The sequence below is a fragment of the Corvus cornix genome, chromosome 7, assembly GCF_000738735.6.
Source record: "Corvus cornix cornix isolate S_Up_H32 chromosome 7, ASM73873v5, whole genome shotgun sequence".
In the NCBI taxonomy this organism is placed as follows: domain Eukaryota; kingdom Metazoa; phylum Chordata; class Aves; order Passeriformes; family Corvidae; genus Corvus; species Corvus cornix.
In genome coordinates, this window is record NC_046337.1 from 24,117,404 (window position 1) to 24,143,146 (window position 25,743).

At 41.3% G+C, this 25,743-nt stretch overlaps 1 protein-coding gene across 4 annotated transcripts in view; it reads left to right on the top strand.

Moving 5' to 3' along the window:
• UBE2E3 (ubiquitin conjugating enzyme E2 E3) overlaps nt 1–25,743 on the top strand; it is a 57,377-nt gene that overhangs the window by 25,877 nt on the left and 5,757 nt on the right. The window contains exon 1 of one of the 4 annotated variants that reach the window (XM_019290591.3): nt 8,902–9,035. The exons of the other annotated variants lie outside the window; for them this stretch is intronic. Within the exon in view, the coding sequence (XP_019146136.1) occupies nt 8,917–9,035 (119 nt within the window). The 5' untranslated portion in view covers nt 8,902–8,916. Of the gene's footprint in view, nt 1–8,901; nt 9,036–25,743 lie in introns of those variants that run through there. 4 annotated transcript variants of the gene reach the window in all.

Here is a 25,743-nt window from a genome sequence, read left to right on the forward strand (position 1 = left end):
TGTTGTGCTAATCCTGACAAAGACAAGTCCAGAAGGACAGTTTTTGCACTGAACAGTTTATCTGCAATAGCTAATGGTTCTCCTGCTTGGTTGAAAAAGAGATCTGGATAGCTTGTCTTGATGTTCTCCAGGTCAGACATAATTAGGAAACAGAGCTCAGGGTGCTACTCTGCATAGGGAGGTGGCACATACCCCTTTCAGTGTCTTATAGAGGAACTTTGTCCTTGGTAGAAGTCAATTAAGTACATTTTCCACATGATGCAGGCAATTCCTGTGCTCCCTATCTACAGTGAAGAGAGCATGATCTGGATGCACTTTGCACATGTGCCAGAAATGCAGGTGTAGGCCAGATGAAGCAGTCATAGATCTCAAACCCCCTTTTCCCCTCCCTGATTTGCAGCTGTTGAATTCATTAGCAGTGCACATAAATGGGAAATGACCCAAAGGGGGTTCAAATTCACAGTACACTGTGAATGCTTTGGGCTGTAATCTGGATGGGTGGTAGAATAAAAAGTCAGCGCAGGAGTCAGTGTCTTTCTGAGCTGTCCTCTTCCGTCACAGGAGCAGGTTATAACCGCTGCTGCTGCAGATCCTCCTCATCCACTCCCTTCCTTGGCAGCTCCTGTGTTTGAATAGGCAATGTCTGCATATCTGTGGTGATGGGAGGAGATGAGAATTAGGGTGTCTCACATCAGAAGATCCTCAGTCCCTTGCAGGCACCAGGCAGGAATGGGCAGTGTCTGGAGGTGGCTACCCAGCTGCCACTGTTCTGTGTGTCTGTCTGTCTGCTGGGCCTGGGTGCTGAGTGCTGTTCCTCTAGCAGTTGTGTGATTGCTGAAATCGGGATTAGGTTCTCATTTCTTAAAGAAACTGTGTGTGTTTATTTTAAATCACAACTTTTTGGAAGAAAACCCAACTGTTTAACCATGGCATTTCCAGGAAGGTGGGAAAAATGCCAGATGGAAGCAAATGTAGTTTTTATTGGTTGTGAGAAGCAGACTTGAGGGTCTGTGTTACACATGGCTGCCATCACTGCAGAAGTTGTCTTCTTCTGTACAGAGCTGAGCTTCCCAGTGTAAAGTCAGCATTGCAGGAAATCATATAAAGTAGATCTGATGTTGTACCTCAGTGCCAGACATGCAAATTTCTCTGTTTGCTTTAAATCAGTTGCAATAATAGAAAAACACTTTGGCTTGTCCTCAGCACCTGAAACACACCTTTATGATTGTAGGTGATTTCATCCCATTTGTGTTTTTTCAGATCAAAAAGTTTGGATGACTTTTGTTGTGTCTGTTCTGTGAACATGGAAGAAAGTCATGCTAAGTGCCAGAAGCTGGGAGCTGAGAAAGGCCTCAGCCCTTGTGCAGGCAGGGCTGTGTTGAGGGTCACTGTGGTGTCAGCGAGCTGTTACGTGCAGTCATGTGCATATTTGAAAAGTATAGACCAGACTTGCAGGCAGTGGGCATCTACCGGGGCTCTGTCTTGATTTCCTGCCTCCTCTGGGAGCTGCTCTCCACATGGACTGGGGGGTGTGGCTGGCAGCATTAGGAAACACAGCGGGACTGAGGCGGTGCTGCAGTGAGCTCCCCTTGCTGTGATGCTGGGAGGAAGGTGAGGAGCGTGAGGCACAGGTGAGCTGCCACGCCTGACAGAGAGTGCCAAAAGGCAGAGCTCCACAGAGACATGAACACTGTAGGGAGCATCAGCTGGCCTAACTTCATCTTGAAGGCTGCCACTGGATCCTGTGAGGAGCTGTGTGAATACAACAAAGTCTAACACAGCAAAGGCAAGATGGCCAGTGCCCCTGAGAGGGACCCCTCCACCCTGCACTTGTGTGGAGAAGACAACAGGAGCATCCTGGAGCAGGAAGACTGGCAGAGTGTTTCTCAGAAGAAGCTCTTCCCTTGCCTTGTATCTTCCAGTGCTCCAGGAAAACATCAATACTCAAGTAAATTTTCTTTTTCTATTTTTATTTTTCTTTTTTTCATAAAAAAAAAAGTGTTCCTTAAAACAGAAGGTTCAACTGGAGCTTGTCAGGAGGAAACACTTGAGCTATGCAGGGACAGAGAAGTTGGTGCAGGACATTTTGTGTGTAGAATGGTGTAATGGCAGTTGCACAAGATGCTCTGCCTGTCTCCCAGCTCGGACCCACTGTGTTGTAGCTTTATTTTTTTCAGACTCTGTGTGAGTCAACTCAGGAGCAGGAGGTTGAAGCAGCAAGACAGCTGCTATCCTCTCCTTGGAGACAGGGAAGTATCAGCATGCCACCAGACCTGTTTATATTACATGGGCAAAACATGCTCATTTCCCTTCTTCTGTGTGTTTTTCATCTAAAGGTTAGAGCACAGGTGAAAAAAGAGGGACTTTGAAGGACAGGGCCCTCTGCCTATTTATGCGTTAGGCCCCTTACAGTAAACAAATAAGCTGGAGGCTTTCTCCTAAGTGGTCTAATTCCTATTGTACAAACCCACAAAGGAGTAGTGGTGTTCACTTCCTGCTTTTCCTTGATGTTCACAGGACCTGTCTCCCAAGCATCTTCTCTGCCTTGAAGCCTTCTCTGTGGCCAGGGAGACACTCACTCTTGTTAGATGTGAGACAAGGAGGGGCAGGATCATTGTTTCCAGGGAAAGTACGTTTGGCAGTGAGTGTTTACCTGTGAGAGCCAGGAAAAAGCTTGGGTACCTGCCAGTCCATTCTGAACCTGTGATTTGGCAAATGTGAGGCAGGAGGAGGGAGAGCACCCAACAAGAGTGTGGAGAAGCACACCTGAAAGATCAGTTTGTCCAGCTGTGTCCTCTGTGTCCATGGCTAGCTGAGGCCCAAGCACTTCTTTTCATGTGCTGACCACGCTGCAGGAGCAGCCATCTACTGCAGAAGGAAAGAGCAAATTGGCAGCCTTCTCCCTGTTTGGCCTTTGGCAAGATCAGTGCTTTCAGGAGTGAGCTTGGAGAAATGCTTCCCTAGCAGAAGGCTTGACAGCAATTTAAATGGCTAATCAGGACCAAATGAGCCTGCTTTTTTTTCCAGCACTGTGTGGTGAAAGGCAGCCCACCTCTCCAACAGTCTCATCTTCTTCATGTTCTGTCTGGCAGCTACCACCGTGGTGCCTCTGCCTTGAAACACACCTTGTGATCCTGCTTTTGACCGGAGAGTGGTAAAAGGCTGGTGCAGGTGGCATGGCTCTGCTCTGCAGTTACCTGCAGTTACTGGCCACATCTGAGAATAGCCCATGTTTCAGCTCTTTCCTGACCCATTCTCCAGACAACTTGCTTTTCTGCATCATCCCAGGGTTTCTGGAATCTCTCTTATAACCCCTGGCTTTTAGCTGTGGGCTTTAGGATTATTTTTTCCTTTATAGCTTTTCAGATTGTCCAGAGATCCTGCTGGAATTCTTGGCTGGTTTTCAGGTCTGTCATAAAAATGAGCTGAAATACCCATATTCTCTGCTCTTTTCTTTTTGTTGCTGGACAGGCAGATTGTTGCTTGCCTGAGCTCTTATTTCCCTGCAGAGACCCTGGAGATGCAGGAAAAGGGCTGAGCAAGGACCTCTGTCTAGGTAGAACAGGGAACAGAAGTGTCCACCCAGCTGCTAACAGTGACAAATGTTGTGGGGAGAAGCACTGTCTGTGTTTGCATTAGGAGGACAAGGAGACATTTACAGAGAGGGGAAGGAAAGCACAGTTTAAGTATATTTAATATTCATTTGAGCTTAAAAGCCCATAGATGTTTATAATCAAGTAGATAATTCAAATTTACTTGAAGTATACCTTCAGCAAGGAAATATTGCAAGCTAAGGGCTTTGTGATTGCTTTGTTGATGGAGGATGGACTTTGGTGAAGTTATTATAGTATTGACTTGAAGAGGATGGATTTGCTAACAGGGCGGGTGATCTTGTCTGGCCTCAGCCAAGGAAAAAAAAATGAGGGAAGTTAAGAAACTAGTGCCAACTGGTGGCATTGGCTGAGTAATCTCAAACAGCCATAAATATATTGTAGCTTTAAAGTTATAGAAATATATGATAAGGCAAAGGAAGATTTCATTCAGTAGACAGGATAGTGGCAGTCAAGAGAATTAGTTTACATTTTTATTAGGCATTCTCATTAAGGGAATGGGAGAGCAGGATTTATTCACTTCCTGTCTCATAAGGCTTATAAGGGATGTTTCAGTACTGAGATGCTTAAGCATCTCAAACTAATGAAAAGATCATTTCAGGGCTCTTGAACTGCTTTATAGCTTGTGATAATGGAAAAGATGTGTTTATTTCGGGAAAGATTGTTTAACTGGTAGAGAAATGTTCCTGAGCGCTGGCAGAGCAATATGCCAGTGATTGTCACATGCATATGTAACACTGTAGCTGAATATGGATCTAATCTGTTTACCAAGAAAGCAAATAAAAAGATTGTGGGGTTTGCCCTTGCTCAGAACAACAGTGAATTAACCTGAAGAGATTTCGTTTCTTATGCCAAGGAATTGTATCTTATATTAAGAGACTTGTATCTTATTTGGAGAGATTGTAGAGGTTCTGACAGATTTTTTTTTGTAAAACAAATATTAAATCTGAAGAAATTATAAATAGATTTTTATCTAAAGCACTGGAGATTGGTTTCACTTTCAGTTTTGTCTCTTTCTACATTTTTCATTAATTCATTGACTAATTCTTTAGTTATACATTATTAATATTAATAATTGTTGTTAAATGTTAATTATTGTTAATTCATTAGCTATACATTAAAATATACTTTATGCTTTAGATAAAAGCACAATGAATTCTGAATTAAGTAAATTAATTCTTACTAGCATTTCTTAGTGTCTGAAGTGTAATACAGTGTATTGGTTTAAAGCAACTCCACTGACATCAGTAATATTAGTCAAGCCTCAGACAAGACTGAGAACAGAGTTTGATCAAAGGGACTGAATACACTTGTTCATTTTAATAATGCTGTGCATAGCCAATGCCAGCAAAATATTTCCATGCCAACTAAATATACCAACCATTATGTACCCTGCATGTGTCCTGTGAAAAGCTACAGATTAAAATAGCTCTGCTGAAATCTTTTCAACCTCCTCCATTAAATTTGGGAGGAGCATCTACCCAGAAAGCCTTTAAATAGGAAAATGTCCTCAGTTTTGGATCTTTATTGGCCGTTATTGCCTCCCTGTCTCCTGTCCTGTTGCATGTTTCCTGGATTTGCCACTAAAAGCCATTAGCAGCTCAAGAGCTAAACCTGCTCATCACACTGACACAGGCAGTGACTAGTCCAGCTTCAGGCTGAGAAATCAGCTCTTCTACCTAGATCCCCACAGTTCCCTGAGGCTAGTCGAGGTCTCTGGTAAATCTTCAGGAAAGGGGACGGTACGATCTCCTCCTGTAGTGTTGTTCTGCATGGAATGTTTCTAAAATTGTTCCAGCCAACATAAACTCTTACCTCTCTAGGAACAGAAGATAATACTGTGTATTTTGCTGATCTCATTTATCATTTCAAGGCTCTGTTTAATTGACTTCTTGCTGCTGGCATTTGTTGCATTTCCCAGATAATAAAACTGAGCCTGTCTGACTTTCTGTAACCACTGGGAAAAGGGTCCTCTCCGCTTCACTCCACTGCACTCCAGCAGACCCTCTGCTGACAGCTCTTCAGCACTCGTGAGTTCTCCCTCCAAGTCTGAACCTGAGCACACAGCTTTTGTTTCATTTTTGGACATGCCTTTATATGCTGCTCCTCTAAGTAAGAATCAAGATTGCATCCAGCTACTCCAGCTTATTTAAATTTTTCTGAAAGCATGTTTGTCCTGGAACAGCCCCACTGAAAGGAACAGAGGAGTGGGACATGCCAAGTGTCTCCTTGGCAGCTCTGAACAAATCCTGCCTGATAACATGTTTCTGTTTGTTGTTCAACAGCAGAGTAAGTTTATTGAAATCTCAATGATCATAATTAGGCTTCAAAAGTTAACGTTGTGTCAGCATACAGAAGAGAAGTTGTATGTTGCCATGGAGTCAAATTTCAGACTTGGTGTCGCTAGTTCCTGTGTGGGTGGTACATCTACCAGGACAATGACTTCTGTAACTTCTTCTTCAACAGGTATTCCCATCTAAGACCAGTAACAGATCTAGTGTAGGGCATCTTGTCCATCCTTTTGCTGCAGGACATACAGAGGTGGGCCCTCAAATGCTGAGGGAACAGTACTGACCCCTTTCCAGCCAGACTTTCTTTCCTTAAAATCCTGTGTGACTACCTTCATTTGATGACAGTTCCTTGGAATGCAGTGAGTTAGCTGATAGAGTCTAGTTTACTTCAAAAAATAACCAAATTAGTCTCTACCTTAGCAGAGTTTATTTTTGGTGTTTCTGTGATTAAAAAAAACCAACCACATAGAGTTTGAAGGTTTAGTTTTTGGGCATTGGGTCTGTCTGGTTTGTTGTTGTTACAACACCCATGGGACCTGTTGAAGTCTGGAGGTGGCATTTGACCTGGAAAACACCTCTCAGTTACAGAGTAGGGCACAGCCCAGAGGCCAATAAAAGTCATACAGATAATTTTAACTTCTCAGCATTACCTGTCTTATGCCAGGCAGGGAAATGGATTGATGCCGCACTCAGCTGGCATGTTTCCAGGCTTCATTCATGGAGTCACCATGAACAAGGCCGGCTCCTGCCTCCCTCAGCACTGGTGTGTCATATATTCCCAGAGCAGAGTGTGGCACTGAGGTGAGTTTTGGGAAAAGCAGCTTTAATATTTTTCCGTATTATTTGTGTGCACCACACGCTGGTGGAGTTTTCCTGCTGCTCTTTCCTCCTTACTCTGGTTGCTTGTTTCTGCTGCTGAAGCCTGATGGTTCTTGAAGAATCTGGTCATGATTCAGTAGCTGTGCAGAAATCCCTGAGAATGTTTCTGTAGGTTTTGACTGTGTTGTGTGTGCTTTTGCCAGTGTGTCTTCTGTGTGTGTGTCTGTGCTGCAAGACTGGGATATCCAGCCTCAGGCTGGTAAAGAACTTTTTTTGTCCTTCAGGGAGAGCTGGTTTAGTTCAGATGTGCTGCTGCTGGGATCATTTTTTGTCTTCTTCAGTAATGCAGGTATATTTTGAGTCTAAGTCCTCAGCTAAAGTAAAAGTAAGGTATTTGAGAAAACAAAATCAAAATAAATAAAACGTTGGTTATGTGTTTAAAAAAAAAGAACTGTTTACAGTTTTATTTATTGAGATAGAGGGTGAATGAGATAATATCTTTACAGATGAAAGCCATTTATACACATGGGGGTCTGCAGAATAAATTATTCGATCCTTTGTCTTTTTTGTGAATATTTGAATATTAACATCTGAGTATCATCTTAAACTCTGATTTAGATACAAGCTGCAGAAATGTAACCTCAGTGTCTTGTAGCTGAAAGAAAGCAGGAGGCAGGGAAACGGCCTTGTGCGTGGCAAGTGTACAAGATGTCATGGCCAGGGCACTGAGAGCAAGCAGGGAAGCTCTCAACATATTTGGCTGAGAACTGACTGTGAAGAAATCAGGATTTTTTATGCCTTACCATTTTTAGGATTTCTTACAAAAAATGCAGATTTGGAGTACTGAGCTCAGAAGGAATGCAGCTGCTGCTGCTGCTTGGATAACTTTACGAATACCCAAGTGTAAAACAATTGCAAATCTGAATACACGTATGTATTTTCATGGTAAACAGACTAATTGCGGTGTCTCTAAAATTGTACGTACAGCTGTACTGTACTGTACAGTTGCTTTAAATTTGTTTGTTTCTCAAATTGAGGATGCTGGTTTTGCCTATTTTCATGTGCACTTAATATATCCTGTAATGTTTAATTTCTTGTATATTTGCCTAATTTGCAGTGTTATGACACTGGCATGAGTTTGAAGTCTTTTGTAGAAAAAAAGCCCCACTATTTTTCAAGACGTTTTCTTCCTTATCAAAGTTAATGGTTGTATAACATGTAACTCCTTTTAGCAGTGGAACTGTCATCCTTGTAACTCTCTCAAGTATGTTGGTGATGAACTCAACTCAGCATGTGAGCCATAGATGTTCTCTGGTATTTTAGTATTTTGACTGGCAGGAAGCTGGGTATAGACAGTTATAGATACAAAATGTATGGGTTATAGATACAAAATATTTGCCTAACTAAAACGTGGTGTCTCAGAAGTTGTGAAAAATTATTTAAGACAGAGTGTATAGACAGGTAGTTAAAGGGAATGTCAGGAACTTATAGGAGAGTTTAGAATTAAAGTTGTCATGTGTAACTTTGAATTTAGCATTACCTAGTTTATGAACATTTAATCATCTCCTCTAATATTTCCTTGTCATTTTCCTTTTACTTTTCTATTCCTTACTATTGAAATATTTCTAGATTAAAAAGAAAGATTTTTAAGGAGAAATAAATGTTGACAGGAGGAATATAAGCACTGTTAGCAGATCAAAGTATTTCAGGTAACTACAGCAGATTTGCATTGATACAGTTTTGAGATTAAGATGCAAACAGCTAGAGGCAGTGTATCATCCTCTTTAGACTTAATTTATAGTAAAAACATTATTATTTTTATATTATTATGCAACAGACATAAACCAACTAAGAAGTATTTTGCCAGTGTGGGGAGGGAAGGGTTGAAAGCAGAAGAATGGTGAGGAGGATGGTAGATTCCATCAAGTGACCTTGCAGCTGCGAATTCCAAGGCCTGGAGAATAACAGTGTGGGAAACCATTTATTATGCCTACTGCTGTTTATCCTTTGTCTGTTTGAGAAGTAGAATTTCTGTGTAGAGATAACAGAGGTGTTTACTAAAACTTGGAGTCCCTCTCCCAGACATGCTTGTGCTCCCTGTCTTGGGAGAGAGAGAGATCAAAGCAGAGATCATAAAAAGCCCAGAGGAAAATCACAGCATGGTGTTATACCACGTGTGCGTGGCCCTTTGATAAATGGGTGCAAACAGCAGCCCCGATGCCCTGCCTGGGACTGGGCTGAGCTGGACAGTGCCTGTGCTCTCATTTTGGGTGTCTGCAGCCCAATGTGGTTTTGGGATACTCCAGTCAGCGAGGTAACAAAATAAGTTTACTCTTTGCATTTCAGCTGTGGTTTTTTTGGTTGTCCTCAATCAGCTGTGCATGTTGATTCACACAACCACATAAAAAGAGGGTCATTTGACTAGAAATTCAGGAAGAAAAAACCCTCTAGTTTTCAGTAGTTGCTGTTAGTTATATGGCATGCTCAGAAGTAAAGTTTTGTAAACGAAACTCCTCCAGTTTGATTATGAGTCTAAGGTGAGTAATTCAAGTGAGTTGGAATCAGTGATGGTGAATGACACTTCAGTATTTCTGTGTGTCTGATATGTATTTTCAACAGATAGGAATGACAAATGTAATTTATAATTAATATTTCATCCTTGAATCTGAGGGATTGTCTAGGAAAAGGAATTTTGTCTTCATGGGATGAGGATTGCCTTCATTGTGAGAAGAGTAACAGAAGGATTACTAGGGGCATATTCGAGGAAGGGGAAGAAGATCTCTTTGAGAAGGGATGGGTGGCATTTAACTGAGCCAGATGGAGGAAGAGAGGTAGAGCAAACGTATGCACATTTGGGAGAACCGCAGTCAGTCTCTGCTGGATGAGTTTTTAGTGAAGACGTACTTTTCTTGTGTTTCTAAGGGAGGTTAAGAAGGCTGTGAATGGAGTGGGAAGGTGTAAAGAGCTTGAAAATTTGAACTGTAAGGAGGCTGGAAATGTACGGTCTGCAGAAGTGGTACATTAGTTTTGTGGACCACACTTGTCAAAATTAATCAAACAACAACTAGATAAAGCTGGAGGGAAGTCAGAGTTTGAAAGCTGGGATTTATTTTTCTGTTGGCTGCTTTCTGATGCCAAATAGACAGCTATGTTTAGTTTATTTGTGCTTGGCATATCAAATGTACCATGTTTGGATACAACCCTTAGCCATTCCTGCTTCACCTTGTTCCTTGAATCTCTGATCTGCTGCTTGGAGCTGAGCCCAGAGACCATTCAGAAGCTAAAATCCAGCCTGTGCCTGTTTTTTAGGCAGCACTTTATTGGAAATGCCAGCAAAATTGCCTCCTGGCTTTTATATGGGTTTGAGGGTGGAGCTTGACCTTCAGAGCATTAGAGATTTTCAAGGCTGGGATATTTGCAAGGTGGGTCCTTGTTGCACCATACATGCTGTCTGGGTAGGGTTTCCAGGAGGCATCCCAATGGCACTGTCTCTCCAGAGTCTGGCAGGTTCACCCTTTTCAGTGCTCCACAAAGTTCTTCCTACATCACACGGCAGGTCTGGTCAGGATTTGTAGCTCCAATATGATTGAGCCAAGTGGATTAGTTTATGACTGTGTAGGCAGTTGATTTTTAAGTGACTAATGTAATTCTTGTTCGTAGGAAGGCTTGGCATAACCACTTAGTTGATCCGAGAAGCACAGAAATGCCAATCTGCAGAGTATATATAAAGCTTTCAAAACAGAGGAAAGCAAAGAAACAACATCAAAAATATATCATAATCATCAAAAATATATAATCATTATCTGTTTAACTTCATATTGCTAGTCGCTGTCTTTATACCTTGAGTGGTTTAGTGCCTTGTATGAGACGTGGATTGCTGCATCTTCCATGGCTCAGCTGAGTCAGTGGTTAATGAGGTCATGCTGGGTGCTGGAGGTCTCTCCAGGGCAGAGAGAAAGGGAGGTGCCAGCTCTGAAGTGTTTGGGAGGCATGTTGAAAGTCTTACAGGTTGACTGCTTCAGAACATGTTAGATGATCTATCTTTTCAAAAAGCCACACTCATAAAACTGCCTTAATAATGACTGAAATTTGTTAACATTTAAAGAAAAGAAGACTCATAAGTGTTTAAGGCATTCAGGATAGCATGGGGAGCCAAGTGCCCTGGAGGAAAACAGAGTCAATATTTTCTTTATCTTTAATACACAAAAACTTAGGGTGGGCTCCCTAGTGCTGCTAAGAGTGACAAGGAAAGCTTCTGGAAAAAGTCAGAAATGACTTATAGATCAGTTCAGCATTGACTGTCAGCAGGAGAATGGTACCACATTTTGCAGTACTTTGCTTCTTAGAATATATTCTGAACAGTTTTTTACTTTTAGTCTGACTGTAAAAAAAAAAACCAGTGTTGCTGCCTTAGCATTACACTTTTGTCTCCCATGTGGCAAGCCCGTGTGGGCCCCAAGTTCATCACAGCCATGCAGTTCAGGAGCAGCACTGCCTTGAATGAAGAGGTTTCTTGCTGCCTTTCTTCCAAAGGCACAGGGGATGTAACCTGTATTAGAAGGGGCCAGTCATTTCCAAGTTTTGCTGCTTGGGAGCTGTGGCCGTACCAGCAACAGAGGGATCATGTCATTCTGTGCCTTCTAAAAGGGCAGCTTCATGTCACCACAGTCTTCCTGGACAGTCATCCACGTGTGAACACAGCCACTAATTCTGTGTTTGCCACTTTTATTTTTAGCCACGGAGGTTCTGTAGTGAATACTAGTGTTTGCTTGAAAAAGCAGCTCGAGTGAAGTCTGTGATTTAGATGTCACTTGGTTTGGGACATGTTCCTTCTGTAGTGTCAGTTCTTATAAAATTGATGTTCCTGAATGCTTTCGAATGTCATCTAATGAGAACTATATTTTAGGTACTTAAGTTAGTATTTTGGAGAAGGGAGGTAAGATGATACTTGTAACAGATGACCTCCAACTAGCAAGGAGTACAGAGTATTTTAGGCTTATTACCTAAAATGCATGCATCTAAATACATTTAAAAATGAGTGCTGATAAAAGTTACTTATTTTTATAGCACGAAATCGACAACATCCACAGGGTAGAATTTGTACAAAATGAAAGTGAAAGTACTGCTTCCAGTTTTAGTCATGACAGTCTTTCCAGAGCAGGTGGCATCCAGCAGTCTTGGTGTTTTGCCCAAAGTGAAAATTCTTTTGTCCAAAGAGGTTTAAATAAAGCAATGCTGATGTTAAACAGGACATTCCCACTGCACAGCTACCAAAAATCTGTATGTCACCCATTCCTCTTGGCCCTGGGCATAGGATATATTTCCTGGGTAGTTCAGGGCTGTCTTCCCTTCCATAGTGCAGTCAGAGCATCATCAGGCATTTGCTTTGCAATCAGCTGCACATACAGAGATGCTACCAGCTGTCTTCTGTGGTGTTTCAACCCCCCCCCCCCAACTCTGCCAGCTGGAGGATTCATGTGAATGGGGTCTATATTGGGGTCTATATTCCCACTTCATACTAAATCCATACAGGTACTTGGTAAGTATCCCACTGAAACAGGTTGTATCAGACTGACAGTCTCCCATGTCAGCAGTACTGCAGGAGCAGAAATACTCAACCAACTCTTCATCTTTTTCACTATATCCCCCAAGAGGAGACATTTGAAAATCATTTCCGTCCTTGTAAATTGCAGACTTGGACGCTCAATACTCTGCAGAGTGTATCTCTACATTGCCACTAGCGTTTATATGGAATAAAATGTTATGGACAAAGTTGTTGCATCTAAGTAAATGTCTGACTTGGTCCACTTCTCTTTTCATCCCCCTATAAGATTTTATTTTAGATTATCCTCAATAAGTGCAGCAATTGAGTGGCCATATGCTTGGCAAAACACATAGATAATTTACAACTGTTGTTTGTATTCATTTTTGTAGTTCTGAAGTTCTTTTAAAAACCCAGCCTAAAGGACTTCTTCCAGAATTAGTATGTTTTCACATAAATCTGGAAATGCCCGTACGTCTGCTCAGATCTCCAGAAAAGTGCATTTAGTTCATTAGTTTCATGCTGAAGTGTTAACATTTTAGGTTGTTTTATTAGGGGAGAACAAAGAACTCCTGCCTTGTTGAAAATTTGTTACACAAAAATAAGGATGAAGAGGTTCCAAAAGAGCTAATGCTAAGCATTGGAAACTGGATGAAGTTGTGCAGATTGGAAAGATTTCCAAGATATCTGGTAATTAGCTTCCAGTTCTTATGGAGTCCTGCCCTGTGAATGCTGCTGCTGCTTGTGATGAGGGGGAAACAGGGGTGAGATGAAGCATAACTCTGAAAAGCTGGATCTTTGTGTTCGCAAATTATCAGTGGGCTATTGAAGAATGTCTGAGTACCCCTTTGGAAAATCAACTCCTACAAAAAAAAGTCCAGCATTTCTCCCTTTGCAGGATTGTCTTCTGTTCTGGCATTTGCTTTGTGTGATGGGGAGAGGGAAGAAGCTGTCAAAGAGCTCTTTTTGGCTTTTCCTGCCTGAGCCAATGTGCCAGTCTGCCCCACAGCAGCTTGCTGCGCTCCCCAGGGGCTGCACCACAGCTGGGAGTTGGTGGAGCATGACTGACTGGTTACCTCCCCTGCCTGGCCCAAAATGCCAGAGAGGCTTGGCACTGCTGTCAGAGCTGGCACCTGGCAACCTTCTCCACAGAAGTAAGGTAGCACACTCGGGTGCAAGGGACCCAGAGCCAGGCCAGAGCTTGATCCTTTGGTAATTATTATCATTGTTGTTGTTGCTATCATTATTACTACTACTATTGTTATTTTCCAGCACTGGTGTTTTTTAGTTTCATTAAGGAAGATTTAAGGAAGAAAGAAAACTTGCCATTTGAGTTATTTTTATAAGCTGTCTCTTGGGAGCACTTATCTACACCCTGGTTATAGGATAAGTTGTGTTTCTGGGGTTTCTCAAGTTCAGGTGTATAAACCTTCAAGCGCTGAATGGGAAGAATTGCTGAGACCTGGTGCTTTGCTTACTTGGCAGAGACTTGGGAGACTGCTTCTGTACCCTGTTCTGCCCCTTACCTGTGCAGTCACTTTTATCAAGTCATTGACCTGTCATGTTTATTATTTTGTGTATAAAACAGAATATTGATCTTGTCTTAGATATCTGCACTAAAAATGGTTAAGAACAAAATGATATATTTACTAGTTCTTTTTTTTTGTTACAACTATTTTACCACCTAAACATCAGTAATCAGTCCCAGCGCAGTAGTTACTAGTAAAAATGTTTATCTTTTCAGCTCTGAGTCTATTAAGTGCAATGAGCAGACAGCCTGTCTTAAGTTAATTTTTATAGCAGTGCACTACTTCAAAATTAGGCACTTGCAGCAGAGAAAAAGCTTTATTGAGATTTGTTATCAGAAAGAAAATTATTTTTCCTAGACTGCAAATGTAAGCCAATGTGTGGTTAATGGTGTTCACTAAATTATACTGACTGAGAATATGAAGGAAGTAGAGTTATGTATGAATATATAATATTAGGACATGTTGGAAGAGATTATACTTAATTTGTATATAACCTGATGAATTTTGCAGCAGTAGACATTAAGCTTTTCTCTCCACTGATAAATCATGCTTATAGCCTCAAATAAAAACCATACACAGTGTGAGCCTTTTCTTCCTAAGTTCACAGCCATTCCATGTATGTGTTGTGGCAGTATCTGATTCCTGAATGTTGTGCAACTGGTGCAGTTACCTGAGCTATGGAAAGAGGAATTTAGCACCCAGTGTTGGTGCTGTCCATGTGCTTTTGATTTGCTCAGGGTCTGAGCTGCTGTATCCTACTGCAGGCAGTAAACTGTCACTTTCCAACAGCTGCCTTGAATCTGGGCTGTGGGAGAAAATGACTTTTCTTACAATGGAGTTGAGCATATCTTAGTCTAGTGGTACCAGTGGTCCAAGCTCAACAGCAGACTTCTGTGGGTGTCACAGATTCCTTAGCTTGTCCTGAGCCGTGGTAGCTCCCTTAGAGGAGGGGTACAAAGCGTTGCTCCCAAGGCTAACCCAAACAGCTTTTGCTCCTTACACTGCAGCTATCTCCACAGAGAACATTTGCTTTGAATATTAAATTATTATTGGTAGAGGAAGCAATAGTCGGGCTGGATCTGGCTTTTCAATAAACAGATTTTACTAGGTGAGACTTGTTTCACTCAGATGTTTATTGACCCGTCTTTCCCCTGAAATTATTATTATTTTCACATTTTTCTGTAGTGTAGTACACCTTTGTGGAGTAAAATGAACTCATATCAGACATTGATTTCTGTGTATTTTTATGCATTATGCTTTCTGTATTCCTTTGAATTGCTGTGCTCTTGGAACTAGAGTTGGTATTCCCAGGATGTTTTAATGCTTTTTATCCATAAATTACACTTATGTATTCTCTGTACCAAGTGTTGCTTCAGCTGTTTCCAGCTCTACATTACACAAAGCAGATTCTTATCCTCAACTGCTTTTGTTTTGAAACTCTCCAACACTCACATTTAACCAGTGAAGTGGACATTGTTGGGCTAATGTTTCAGAACCCAAGTCAAGCCTGCCCTGTCTTGGTACAGGGCAGTTAATGCTCATAATGTTGGGTCACTCTACAACTTATGTACTAAATGAACGTTGTAGAATGGTGTCAGAGAGAGGATCCTGAGCCCCTACTTTATCCCTACTGTAGCTCTGGAATTGCACTTGCAGAATATAATTCCAGCATGTTTTAAGCCAGTTCAGGTTGAGCTGCTGCAGCCCCCACTTTTGCCCTCCTCCCCATTGCTGCAATTCTTGTTCTGGTGCTGGCATCCAAGCCAGTCTGCAGCCAGCTGCTGCTTCCAGGAGTCCTGGCAGCAATCACTGTTTACTTCCCAACCTGCTCAGCACCACAGAGCAATTAATATTAAATAATAAATTAGATATATAGAAATTGTCAGCAATGATAAACTTGTCCTCTGTGCTGAATGCCATCATTTTGCTCTAAGCAGAGTTTAAAGCTCACAGCCAGAGTTCCGGTGTTTGTTTCAGATCATGAGTCTTGCAGAAAAAGAAAAAAAGTGAGAAGCTCATTTAATCAACCCTCAGTGTAGGAAATTTTGCTAGCCAGTGTGGAGACAGAACTAAAGATAAACCTCTGAACATTGAACTGTCGTGCTGAACAAGGTTCTTGAGTTTTGGCTAAACAGATTCATGCCCTTTTAAAACTGGTAACTACTTTCAATTCAGATAGCCCACATGGTGACCCCAAGCGTGTTTGGAAAGGAGCTGGACTTGAGAAGGTGTCCCTATTGCATGCAAGGTGGGGAAGGTCTTGATGTATGAACTGGGAAAGGACAATTCTTTTTTTGAAAAATACAGCTTTTTCCTAGTTACAGAGATTTCCATCAGACTTTTATGGCTTCAAGGTAAGCATCAGACACAGGGAGCTATGGCACAGCATTTTTGGTTTGTTAGGCCATACAATCTGATGTGGAAGTGGATAGAGGCAAGAGGAAGAAAGTATTTAAAAGTAGTAAGAGAATTACACTTGGGAGAAAGCTAGAAGGTTAGGAAGACTGGACCAAGAACTGACTTAGATGATGAAAATACAGACTTCTTTTGAACGAAAATATTCAGTGCTTGCTACAGGTTAACGTTCAGGAAGTTAGTATGAAACAACTCTAAGTACAGAACTGATACACATGTATTAGAGGTCATTAAATCCTACATAGGTGCTTCTCTGTCAGAGTTTTAATGTGTGGTAATGGAGGCAGGGTTATCTGGCTGACTGGTTTTGTCTTTACTTCTGTGTGGGCAAGCTAGAACTTTTTTGCTGAAGTTGAAAGCTGGTTTTTTAGAGGAAGGGGAAAAGGCAACTTCTAGCTATATTGCTGTGAAGCTGTGAAGAAGCCCAGTCCTGGAGATCCTGGAGGCAGAGGAGGAGGTTCCACTGGGGGGAGCACCAGGCATGTTGGGTGTTCATCTTCTTGACGGGTGGGTACACACATTTCAGTGAAGGTGACTTCCCAGCAATTCTATCTTTCTTGGTCCTTCATGAAGTACCTGAATAAATTATGGTCTATAAATTGCACTTTATTCTTTTATGATATTAGAATCAAATTTTTCCACAACATTAACACTGGTCACAAGTTTAATCAGAGGCTGCCTTTAGGCTTGAATTGTCAGACGGTGGTGATTCTCTAATTCACCAATGTGCTTTCCATCTTTAAAAACAGTGTTCATAGGTGTTCCTTTCAATTTTTGGATGAAGGTACCTGCCTCAGAAAATATAATCTGCAGAGCAGTAGGAGATTTTTTAAATACACTGGTCACATTTTTAATACATTTGGAATTGCCTAGTGTTTAGGTATTTGATGTAAGTTGATAGCTGGGGATTTCATTTAATTTCATTTCATTAGTTAACTTGCAGGCTTAGTCTGTTGAAAATTGCCCACTTACTGTTCATAGGCATGAGTCTTTGTAAGTTTAGTACATTTTTAAAGATGGCTGTATTTTTAGTTTAATTAGGTCCTTTTGTTTTAACTGTTCTTTCTTCCTCCATCTGAAAGGTGTGCATAAGGGATGTTGGGAATCATAGGGAATCATAATCTCTCTTGACATTAGAAGTGTCATTGAAAATATTGGTAGGAAATCTTAAAGTGGATTTCTCAGTGTCACATAGCTTTTCAACATGAAGATTTTGCAGTGAAGGGTGGAGGTGACTGATGTCTGAAACACCTTGTTGCCACAGAACAACTGAATGACTTACTAATAGTGTAATCTCAGTCCAGTCTACAGGGTAAGGTGATGGTCTGGGATTTGGGAGATTTGCATTGCAAGTCATACTCCACAGCACACATTTTCTGGATGTATTCGTAGGCGGACACCTTAAACTAAGGATGCAAAACTTCTCAGGTACCATGTGATTCTTTCAGTGTGAATTGCTAGAATCAGTATGGAGGCTAAACATACTGATGGATAAAATATGCTTGTATCCCAAATGAGTTTTGTTTGTGTTAGGGAGTTGAGAAGGATCCTTTCTCAAAGAAGAAAAGCAAAATTTTCCATGTTTGCTAAACCCAGGTTCATCAGTAATTTTGAGTGGAAGGAAAATGGGAACTGTGTACCTGCTAGACAAATTTCTTCAATGAAGTGATTTGGCCTAGCACAAATTGAGCTTTATATCAACAGCAAGAAAATAGTATTTTGACACTATTACTACTGGTCTTTCAACACTGATGAAAGGGAGCTGATCTTTTAGTTTATGCTAAATTAAAGCTTTGTTATTATGAACACATGGCGGAATAGCAGGAAGTGTTTCCCTTTACTGACTGTTCTGCTCTGTGTTTTATTAGGTAGTGTGGATAATTTCTCCAGTGTAAGCATATGAGAGGGACTTCTGTGCATATTTCAAGTTAGTTCCTGCTGATCATTTGGTTTATTTTAAATTTCTTCATGCCTGTGTGTCCTGGGATTTCTGTTTTCAGAAACAACTTATGTTTGGTAAACTTTTATGTGTATTGCCTGGGTACAACTCCTCTGTCAAGAGCATAGGCATAGACAATCTGATAGGTTTTGTTGCATGGTTTAAATTAAGTATTTCTGTTGTAATTTACCAGACTGTGTTCTGGTATTTAGTTATTTTTTCAGAAGAAAAATTACAGGAATTCTGCCTCTGTAATTGGCTAGGGTTGTTCTGGAAGATGGAAAGGACCTGCACAAACTTCTAACAGCAGCAACAAAGGTGCTAGGAACTAGGAATGCAAGGAGGAAGAAGCTGTTGTAGCAATGAACCAATTTAGGCATTGGAAAAACTGTCAGCTTTCCAAAATACATTGCTTGGGTTTTCTACATATTACACCTTTGTTGGAATTAGCAAATGATTTGTTACTCAGCTTCCTTTGGTAATAACAGTGTATATTCTTCTACTAATGGCAAGTTTAGCACTGGAGGTTCTACTGGTCTGAAACGCATCTTTCCCTTTAGGGTGATTAACAGCAGATCTGCACTGGCTTGGATCCCCTGATGGTACAGCGTGACGTGACCCAAGTACAGCCACATGTTACATGGTTACATTTACAGACAAAACAGAGCAAGCAAACTAAAGTTCATGCCCTACTCTGGCTGCAGGAGGGCAAATGGCACTTGCTTTCTGAATGTGTATGGTTTGGCCAAGTTAGTTTAGGCTGGATCAGCACTTTGCTTTGAGTAGCCACACTGCTTTTAAGGAGCTCTCAAGTTGCATTTGCTTTGCACCGAACCATGTCCTTGGCACAAGTCCTGCACTGCTTTACAACTGGCTGAGTTATCAGGGGCTCTATGAGTTAAAAGTAGGTTGGCTGGGGTTTTTTTAACACTAATTTCTAGATTTCATAAGATCTCTAGATTTCATAAGGACATGATAGACTTTAGGGAAGTGGCAGAAGGAAAGACCTGTACACTGAACTAGATCCTTGTGTCCTCATTTCCACAGAACCTCTGTGGATCTGCTAGAAGCAGAAAATAACCTTTTCCAGCAAACAAATGTAGCAGGTAGTTCGGTGGCAGGTAAAATAAGAACAGTAGTAATAAGTAGCTATATAAAGAAGACAATAGACTGAAACTTTTTGTTGTAAAAAAACTGCACATAACATGTAAACTTTAACAACCGTGAGCACCTTATCAAAAAGTGCTTTCTGGATGGGTTTGATACATTGCTATAGGCAGCCCTCATGTGTCCAACCTTAGAAAAATGCTTCAGTCCTAACATTAGGGCTATATTTGTAGCTCTTGCCAGTGAAACCAGTATGCTTTCTGTGTCTAGAGAATGTAGTTCCCAGATTCTGTAAGTAGAGGTGCTTAGGCACTGGTACTGATAATATGAATGCTGAGAATAAGCACTCCAGAGAGCCTTGTAAACAAGGCATTGAGAAATAAAGAAAATGGAAATTGTTATCCATGCTTGTCACAGGTCACAGAACTGAAAGCCGCCCACAAACATTTTTAAAATTAAAGTTTGCTTCCTTTCTTGCCCTCTAACCAAAACCACAAGAGTGCCTCCACACTTGAAAAAGAGAATTAAGAAAAAAAGGTAGAGGACAAATTTTCTTCAAAATGTTGAAAATATCAAAGCAAGAAAATAATTTGAGCATCTTTCTATTCCCATGCTTAACATTAAAACATAACTACTGGTAAGTGATTTGTGCTTTCTCCAGGCTTCACTGAGCTACTCTCAGACAGCTTGCACCAGATAAGATCCTTTGGTTGCTTGTGAGATTATTTTTTGTTCTTTGATTACCAGCAGCATGACAGTGTGTATCTGTAGCTAGATAAAAAGGTAGTGTGCTACAAGATAGCATTGTCTAGCTCTGTTTTCACTCACTTTCTCACTGCATGGAGGGGTGAGGAGGATTTTCTCAAGTGCTGAGCTTAGCAGCTTGAATTAGGAGCCAGGCTCCCCATGCTGCTGGTGAAAAGTAGGTGTCACCGGAGGGAGATGGAAAACATTGGTGTTAGGGAGTATTTGGATGTTCTTTGTGCTGCCGTCACTCTTCTCTCTACCCTGATTGTCGGGGTAGTCTGAGGGGCAAATGTCAGCATCCACACTAGATATCCTGCATAGTAGATATGAATCTCCACCTCTGTGATAAGTTGGTGTTCCTTGAGCCTAGGGCATTTTTCTTTCGCTGGAAATGTGTTCATCAAGCTCAGAAGCTGAGATGGTGAAGCAGACAGACCCCCTCCAGATGGGATCTGTGTATTTGCCTGAATCGTATATGCTGATGGGATCTGTTCTGCCCCTTTAGCATTTCGTGGTGTTGCACTGAACTAGATCATCCAACAGCTGTAGCTGAGACGTTGGTGTCCAAAACACAGCCTTTTGTGGTGGTAACATCCTGTATGCCTTTGTTCCAGCAGGAATTGTAAAGGTCAATTTCCAAAGCTGTGTTGAAGATGTTGCAGAACTTCACTATACTGTAGCATTATGAAGTGGATTTTTCAAGCACAAGTTTGTGGAACATGCTTGAGGGCATTTTTCTTTCTTTACTTAGTACCTTCAATTGAAATAAGAAAAATCCAAAAATGATATCTTGTTCCTCTCTTAGAGCACTGACTTCACTTACACTGCTGTAAAAATTACATAGTGACAGAGCAGTGGTTAAGCAGTCTGTGAAGAACTTCAAGAGTAAATTTTGCTGAATCTCATTTTGAAATAAACATTTAGGAAGGATGGAGGCAGTTCTTTCCTTACTTGATTCTCACCCCAGGTGCCCCATTTGGTTTGTTAGCTGCTGCCTGTGTGATCATCAGTAGAGATCTTTCCAGCCTTTACAGTTCTATGATTCTGCCTGCTTGGGTCGCACACCTGAGGGTGGAGCCTTTGAGGAGAGAATGTGTGAAAATATTCTACCACTTAAATCTGTGCCATGTAGAGGTGTAGAGCAGTACCTTTAGTTTTATGATACCAAAGACATTTCTGGTAAGACTGTTCTAGAGTCTAGCAGACTTCACTGTTGGAAGCTTTCTAAAAACAAACACACCCAGCCCCAATTGTATGCTATTGCAAACCCAAATTCTATATCATAATAAAGCATTACACAGAGTTAACAACAAATCTAACCAAATTACATTTGTCTTCATCCTTTTTCTTCTCAATTAGCACAGTCTCAGTACTATGAAGTTGCATTCCATAGCCAAATTTAGAGCCCTGTGTTTTAGAGGAGTGCTGTTGACAGCAGTGCATTTAGCAAGTGCAGAAAGCAAAATGATACCAACATCATGTAAATTGGAAATTTCTTGTCCTGCAGTTAGTTCCATATGGGCAGCTTCAATGCATTTTGATTTAATGAATTGTAACAAAAGCTGAACTTGGATTTCTGTGACTACTGCATCGGGAGTCTAACAGGCTTCTTGCTGGTGTGAATGCTGCTGCATCCACTTGAATGCTCTTAACACTGTGCTGGAAAAGCTGTTATTCATCTTCAGGAAGCTTGAGAGCCAGGGTTCAGCAGAGTTAGGTTTGAAAGACCTGGTGTGAACCCTTGGGCCTCTAAAGTTTAACCTCATGTCTTTTCAAATTCACCGTCTGAAGCCACACTTGTAAATTAAATCTATTCAGTGGACTAGCTTGGCTACAGCATGGTTATAAATCCTTTGTCTTATCTGAATCAGGTATCCCCGAGTGAAGTGACAAAATGGATATTTGCTTAGGAAGCAGATGCAGACAGTTCACTCTAATTTATTTTTAAAAAGCAATCCATGTTTAATGTATGAAGTAAACCCCCCTAATTTTGCAAATAATATTTTTTCATTTCAATTAAATTGCTTTGTTATTTTGTCTGAGATTTGTTTAGCCCATATTGCAAAAAATTAATCAAGTGGACTTTTTATTGAGAATACAGTATTGGTGCCTTTACCAAATTTGTGATGTTCTGAAGCTAATTTAGGAGGACAGCAGGCTGTTCTCAATGGGCTGCACTTGTATGCTCTGTAGCTGAAACACTGAAGTTGTCATCAGACCTGTTGCTCCATCAAGATTTTGTGTTTTAAAGGACTAGATAGAGGAGGATTTTTTGTCCATGTAGATTCTACAAGGGAGGCTGGAAGGAGTTGGGTCTGTCTGATGAAAGGAGAAGGGGAAGAAAACCATGGAAGTTCCCCATTGTAGTGCTCTGTCTGGAGTGTTCTGTCCAGTGGGGCAGACAGCGCGGAAGAGTCGTAGGCTGTCAGTCATCACAGTTCTCAGGGTGTAAGGTGAGATGCTTGCAGCCTGTGCTTGCAGTAGGAAAGTCTCTTGAACACCGTGAGAGCTTCTGGGAATGGAGAGCTCAAAGACATCCCCTAGAAGGCCTCCTGTGCTTTAGTGCCCAACAGGAGGATAGTATTTCTACTGGTTGTATCAATAGAAAATATTAATAGAAATATTCAATAGAAAATATTTTCAATAGAAAATTATGGACAGAGTAAAGCTTCCTTATTCCCAGTTTTCAGCCTGGGTTTTTTGCTGTTCTCTGGGAATGGAGAAGCAGCTCCCTCCCCATGTCTTTCTGCAGCCCTGAGCCGATGCTCTGCAGTGATGGGGAGCCGAAGGCAGTGCCTGCAGCGGGGCTCCGGCTCTCGCTCGCAGCTCGGACACCACCGAGGTGTGAGCTGAGGCAGGGCTGCACTTTGTGCTCTGCCTGCAGGCAGCCAAGTGGGTGTAACCCCGCTGGCCTGTCCTTGTGGGAATCACTGCAGGGGCTGACGCTGCCGGGAACAGGTCTGCTGTCCTCTGCTGAGTCGTAGAGAAAGTGGGTTTGTTTGCTTCCAGAAAAGATTACTTTGGCATATATACAGAAGACAAAAGTTGAGTATGGCTGGCTGGGGATGATTCCTAGTGGAATACACAGGTTGCAGAAGTCAAATGAGATGTCTTGACTCTGGTCTGTAGTCTTGTGTCTCCTCAAACCAATAATGTAGCAGTTGCAGGGATGTTTAGTGAAGCAGGTGTATCTAGCTAGCGAAGCAGGCGTGTCTTTTATGCCACTTGGAAGTGAGACACCACTTGGGCTGTTAAATACAAATTTAACAAATCTCAATCAGATATAATGATTTAGCATTTTAAAATTTTCTCCTTTCTCTGAGTGCACTTATTGTTGAAGCTTTGTGTTTCTGTTGACATTGCAGCAATCTTTCCTCAGCAGTTAGGATGAGTTTCAAACAGCATTTTCTTCTGCTTACAAGGTTAGGGCCTTGCAACTCTTCTCGTATTATAGCCCCATCCTTTCCTATATTTCTGGTGGTAGCATGGAGGAGGAGAGGAGATAGTAACAGGCAGAGGGCCATGGCACTGGGCTTGTTGCTGCCAGCTCATAGATGCCCATGCTCTGAGTTGGTAAGTGATTACCAAATAGTTTGACCCTGGACTGGTGCTGCACTTAATCATGACTGATTCATTGGGCTGAAATATGTCACTGATTTGATACATCCATTTCATTAATCTGATGGAATTGCATCCAGCTGTTAGAGGTGTATGAAAGAAAAGTACCTGACATGCAGGGCAAGAGCACTAACCTCTGCATTAAACTATAAAACAGTCATTAGGACATCTAATGCTGAAATTAAATTGCTCCACAGAAATTTGGTTTTCAAGCACAATACTAATTAGCTGTAAGCTTGATGAATGTCAAGAATTAATTGAAACATTTCAATGGCCTGTGTGGGTTTTAAATATTGTCATTATTGCCCCAGTATTTTCAGTTCTTACACTAATTGCTTTTTAGGGATCATGAATAAAATTGTCTTCTGGAGTGATTGAAGGTACAAATGGTTCATTGCATTACCAAAAATGGACCTGTTTCCTTCTGGATTTCCCTTTTTTTCCTTAAAATGCATCTAGTATTTTTCTTCCATTTTTATGCATGCATTGCAAATAGAAAGTAAGATTTTAGACCCAAACTTTATTTTTGACAGCACTTGTATGTTTTCTTTCCTAGCTGTGCTCTGGAGGCCAGCATTCTCTTGTTACCTACTTTCATTTTGGCGGCAGGAAAATAGCTACAGCTTCATAAAATAATTTTTTGTTTTTAATTAAATAGGATGTCATCCAAATTTCATGATTATTTTATCCTGTTTGTGAAAGAACTGCAACATTTGGTACATGAAATGTCTGCAAGATAAAAAACATCTTGGAAAATTATTAATTGAAAGAGAATTCATAATCAAAAACAGCATTTGTTTTTTTCTCAATTATGATCTTAATGTAAAAATAGCTGAATTTTTCATGTGGGGATTGCAGATCCATAGTGCAGACTGCTCATGTTCCTTGTCTCTGATGAGTGTCTCGGTGTTGGAGTACCCAGTAAGCGTGAGTGTCCAGCAGGGCGTTACAGACTGCAGACATACGTATGACGGATACATGGGGTGACACGATGTAGGGAGAGCCTTAACACTTGTAGGGAGACTCCTGTGTGTGTCGTGCGATTCCAGAGCCACAAATCCCCAGGCTGCAGTGTGGTGCCATGCCTCGTCGCTCGCTCCATGTGCAGTCACATGTGACAGTCCTGGGGGCTTGTTCCTTGGCACCACAGAGGGAGAAGGATGGGGCTGCTTCAGCATGTCTGTGAAATGGAGGTGGTGCCTGGGAAACTGTCTAGGAGGGGAGAATGGAAAGGATCTTTTGCAGTGCTGTGTTATTGACTTATCTGCATAGACGTGATCAATCCACTGTGTCAATCCAGCATGAGCTCAGTGCTGTTGCTCTCTATAGCAGTCAGTTCAGTAAGTTTGGATCTCAGCAGGGCAGATTCAGGGCCCTTTGTGGAAGGCTAGGTTAATTTTTATCTAGACTTGCTTAAAGATTTGATTTTTTTTGGTGGTGGTTTCTGTGGCGGGGAGGAGGGGGAAGGGTTTATTGTTTGGTTAGGATTTTTTGTGAGGAGGTTAGATGGTTATTGTGTGATAATAACATTAGTGATAGCTCAGAAGTTGAGAAAATTCTGGTCCCTTATCCATTCTTTCAAAGCTTTTCTTTAGTAATTAATTATGCAGTAACCCTTCCCCTAGTGAGAAATGCATTCAGTATTGTACTTCTTAAAATAAAGTATTTTTGGCTCGTCTCATTGCCGATTGCCCAGAGGCATAACACAAATATATCCTGAAGAAAACAGTTATTTGGAATGACAGTGCTGTAAGAAGCTCAATTCCATGTTACTTGATTCTCTCTCCCTTCCCTAGTTTTGCTGCCCAAGGGTGTAACACTTCACTCTAGCCTACAAAACAAGTAGCAATAAATGGGTATCCATATGCTTGAAAGCCACATTTTTTATGAAGATGTGATCTGTTAAATGCTTGGAGAAGATGAATGTGGTCAAGACGTAAAACTCCTTTTGTGTATGAATATGATGTCATTGAGAGGATGATTTAGAAAGGGTGATGAAAGTGATGTAGAACCTCAGAGCAACTACCTACTCAAGAAAATAGATCTGGGGGTAGGTTTCAGACAGTGAAAGTCCCACAGTTCATGGTCATTCTGTTTCATTGGTGTCTCTCCAAAAGGACAGCAG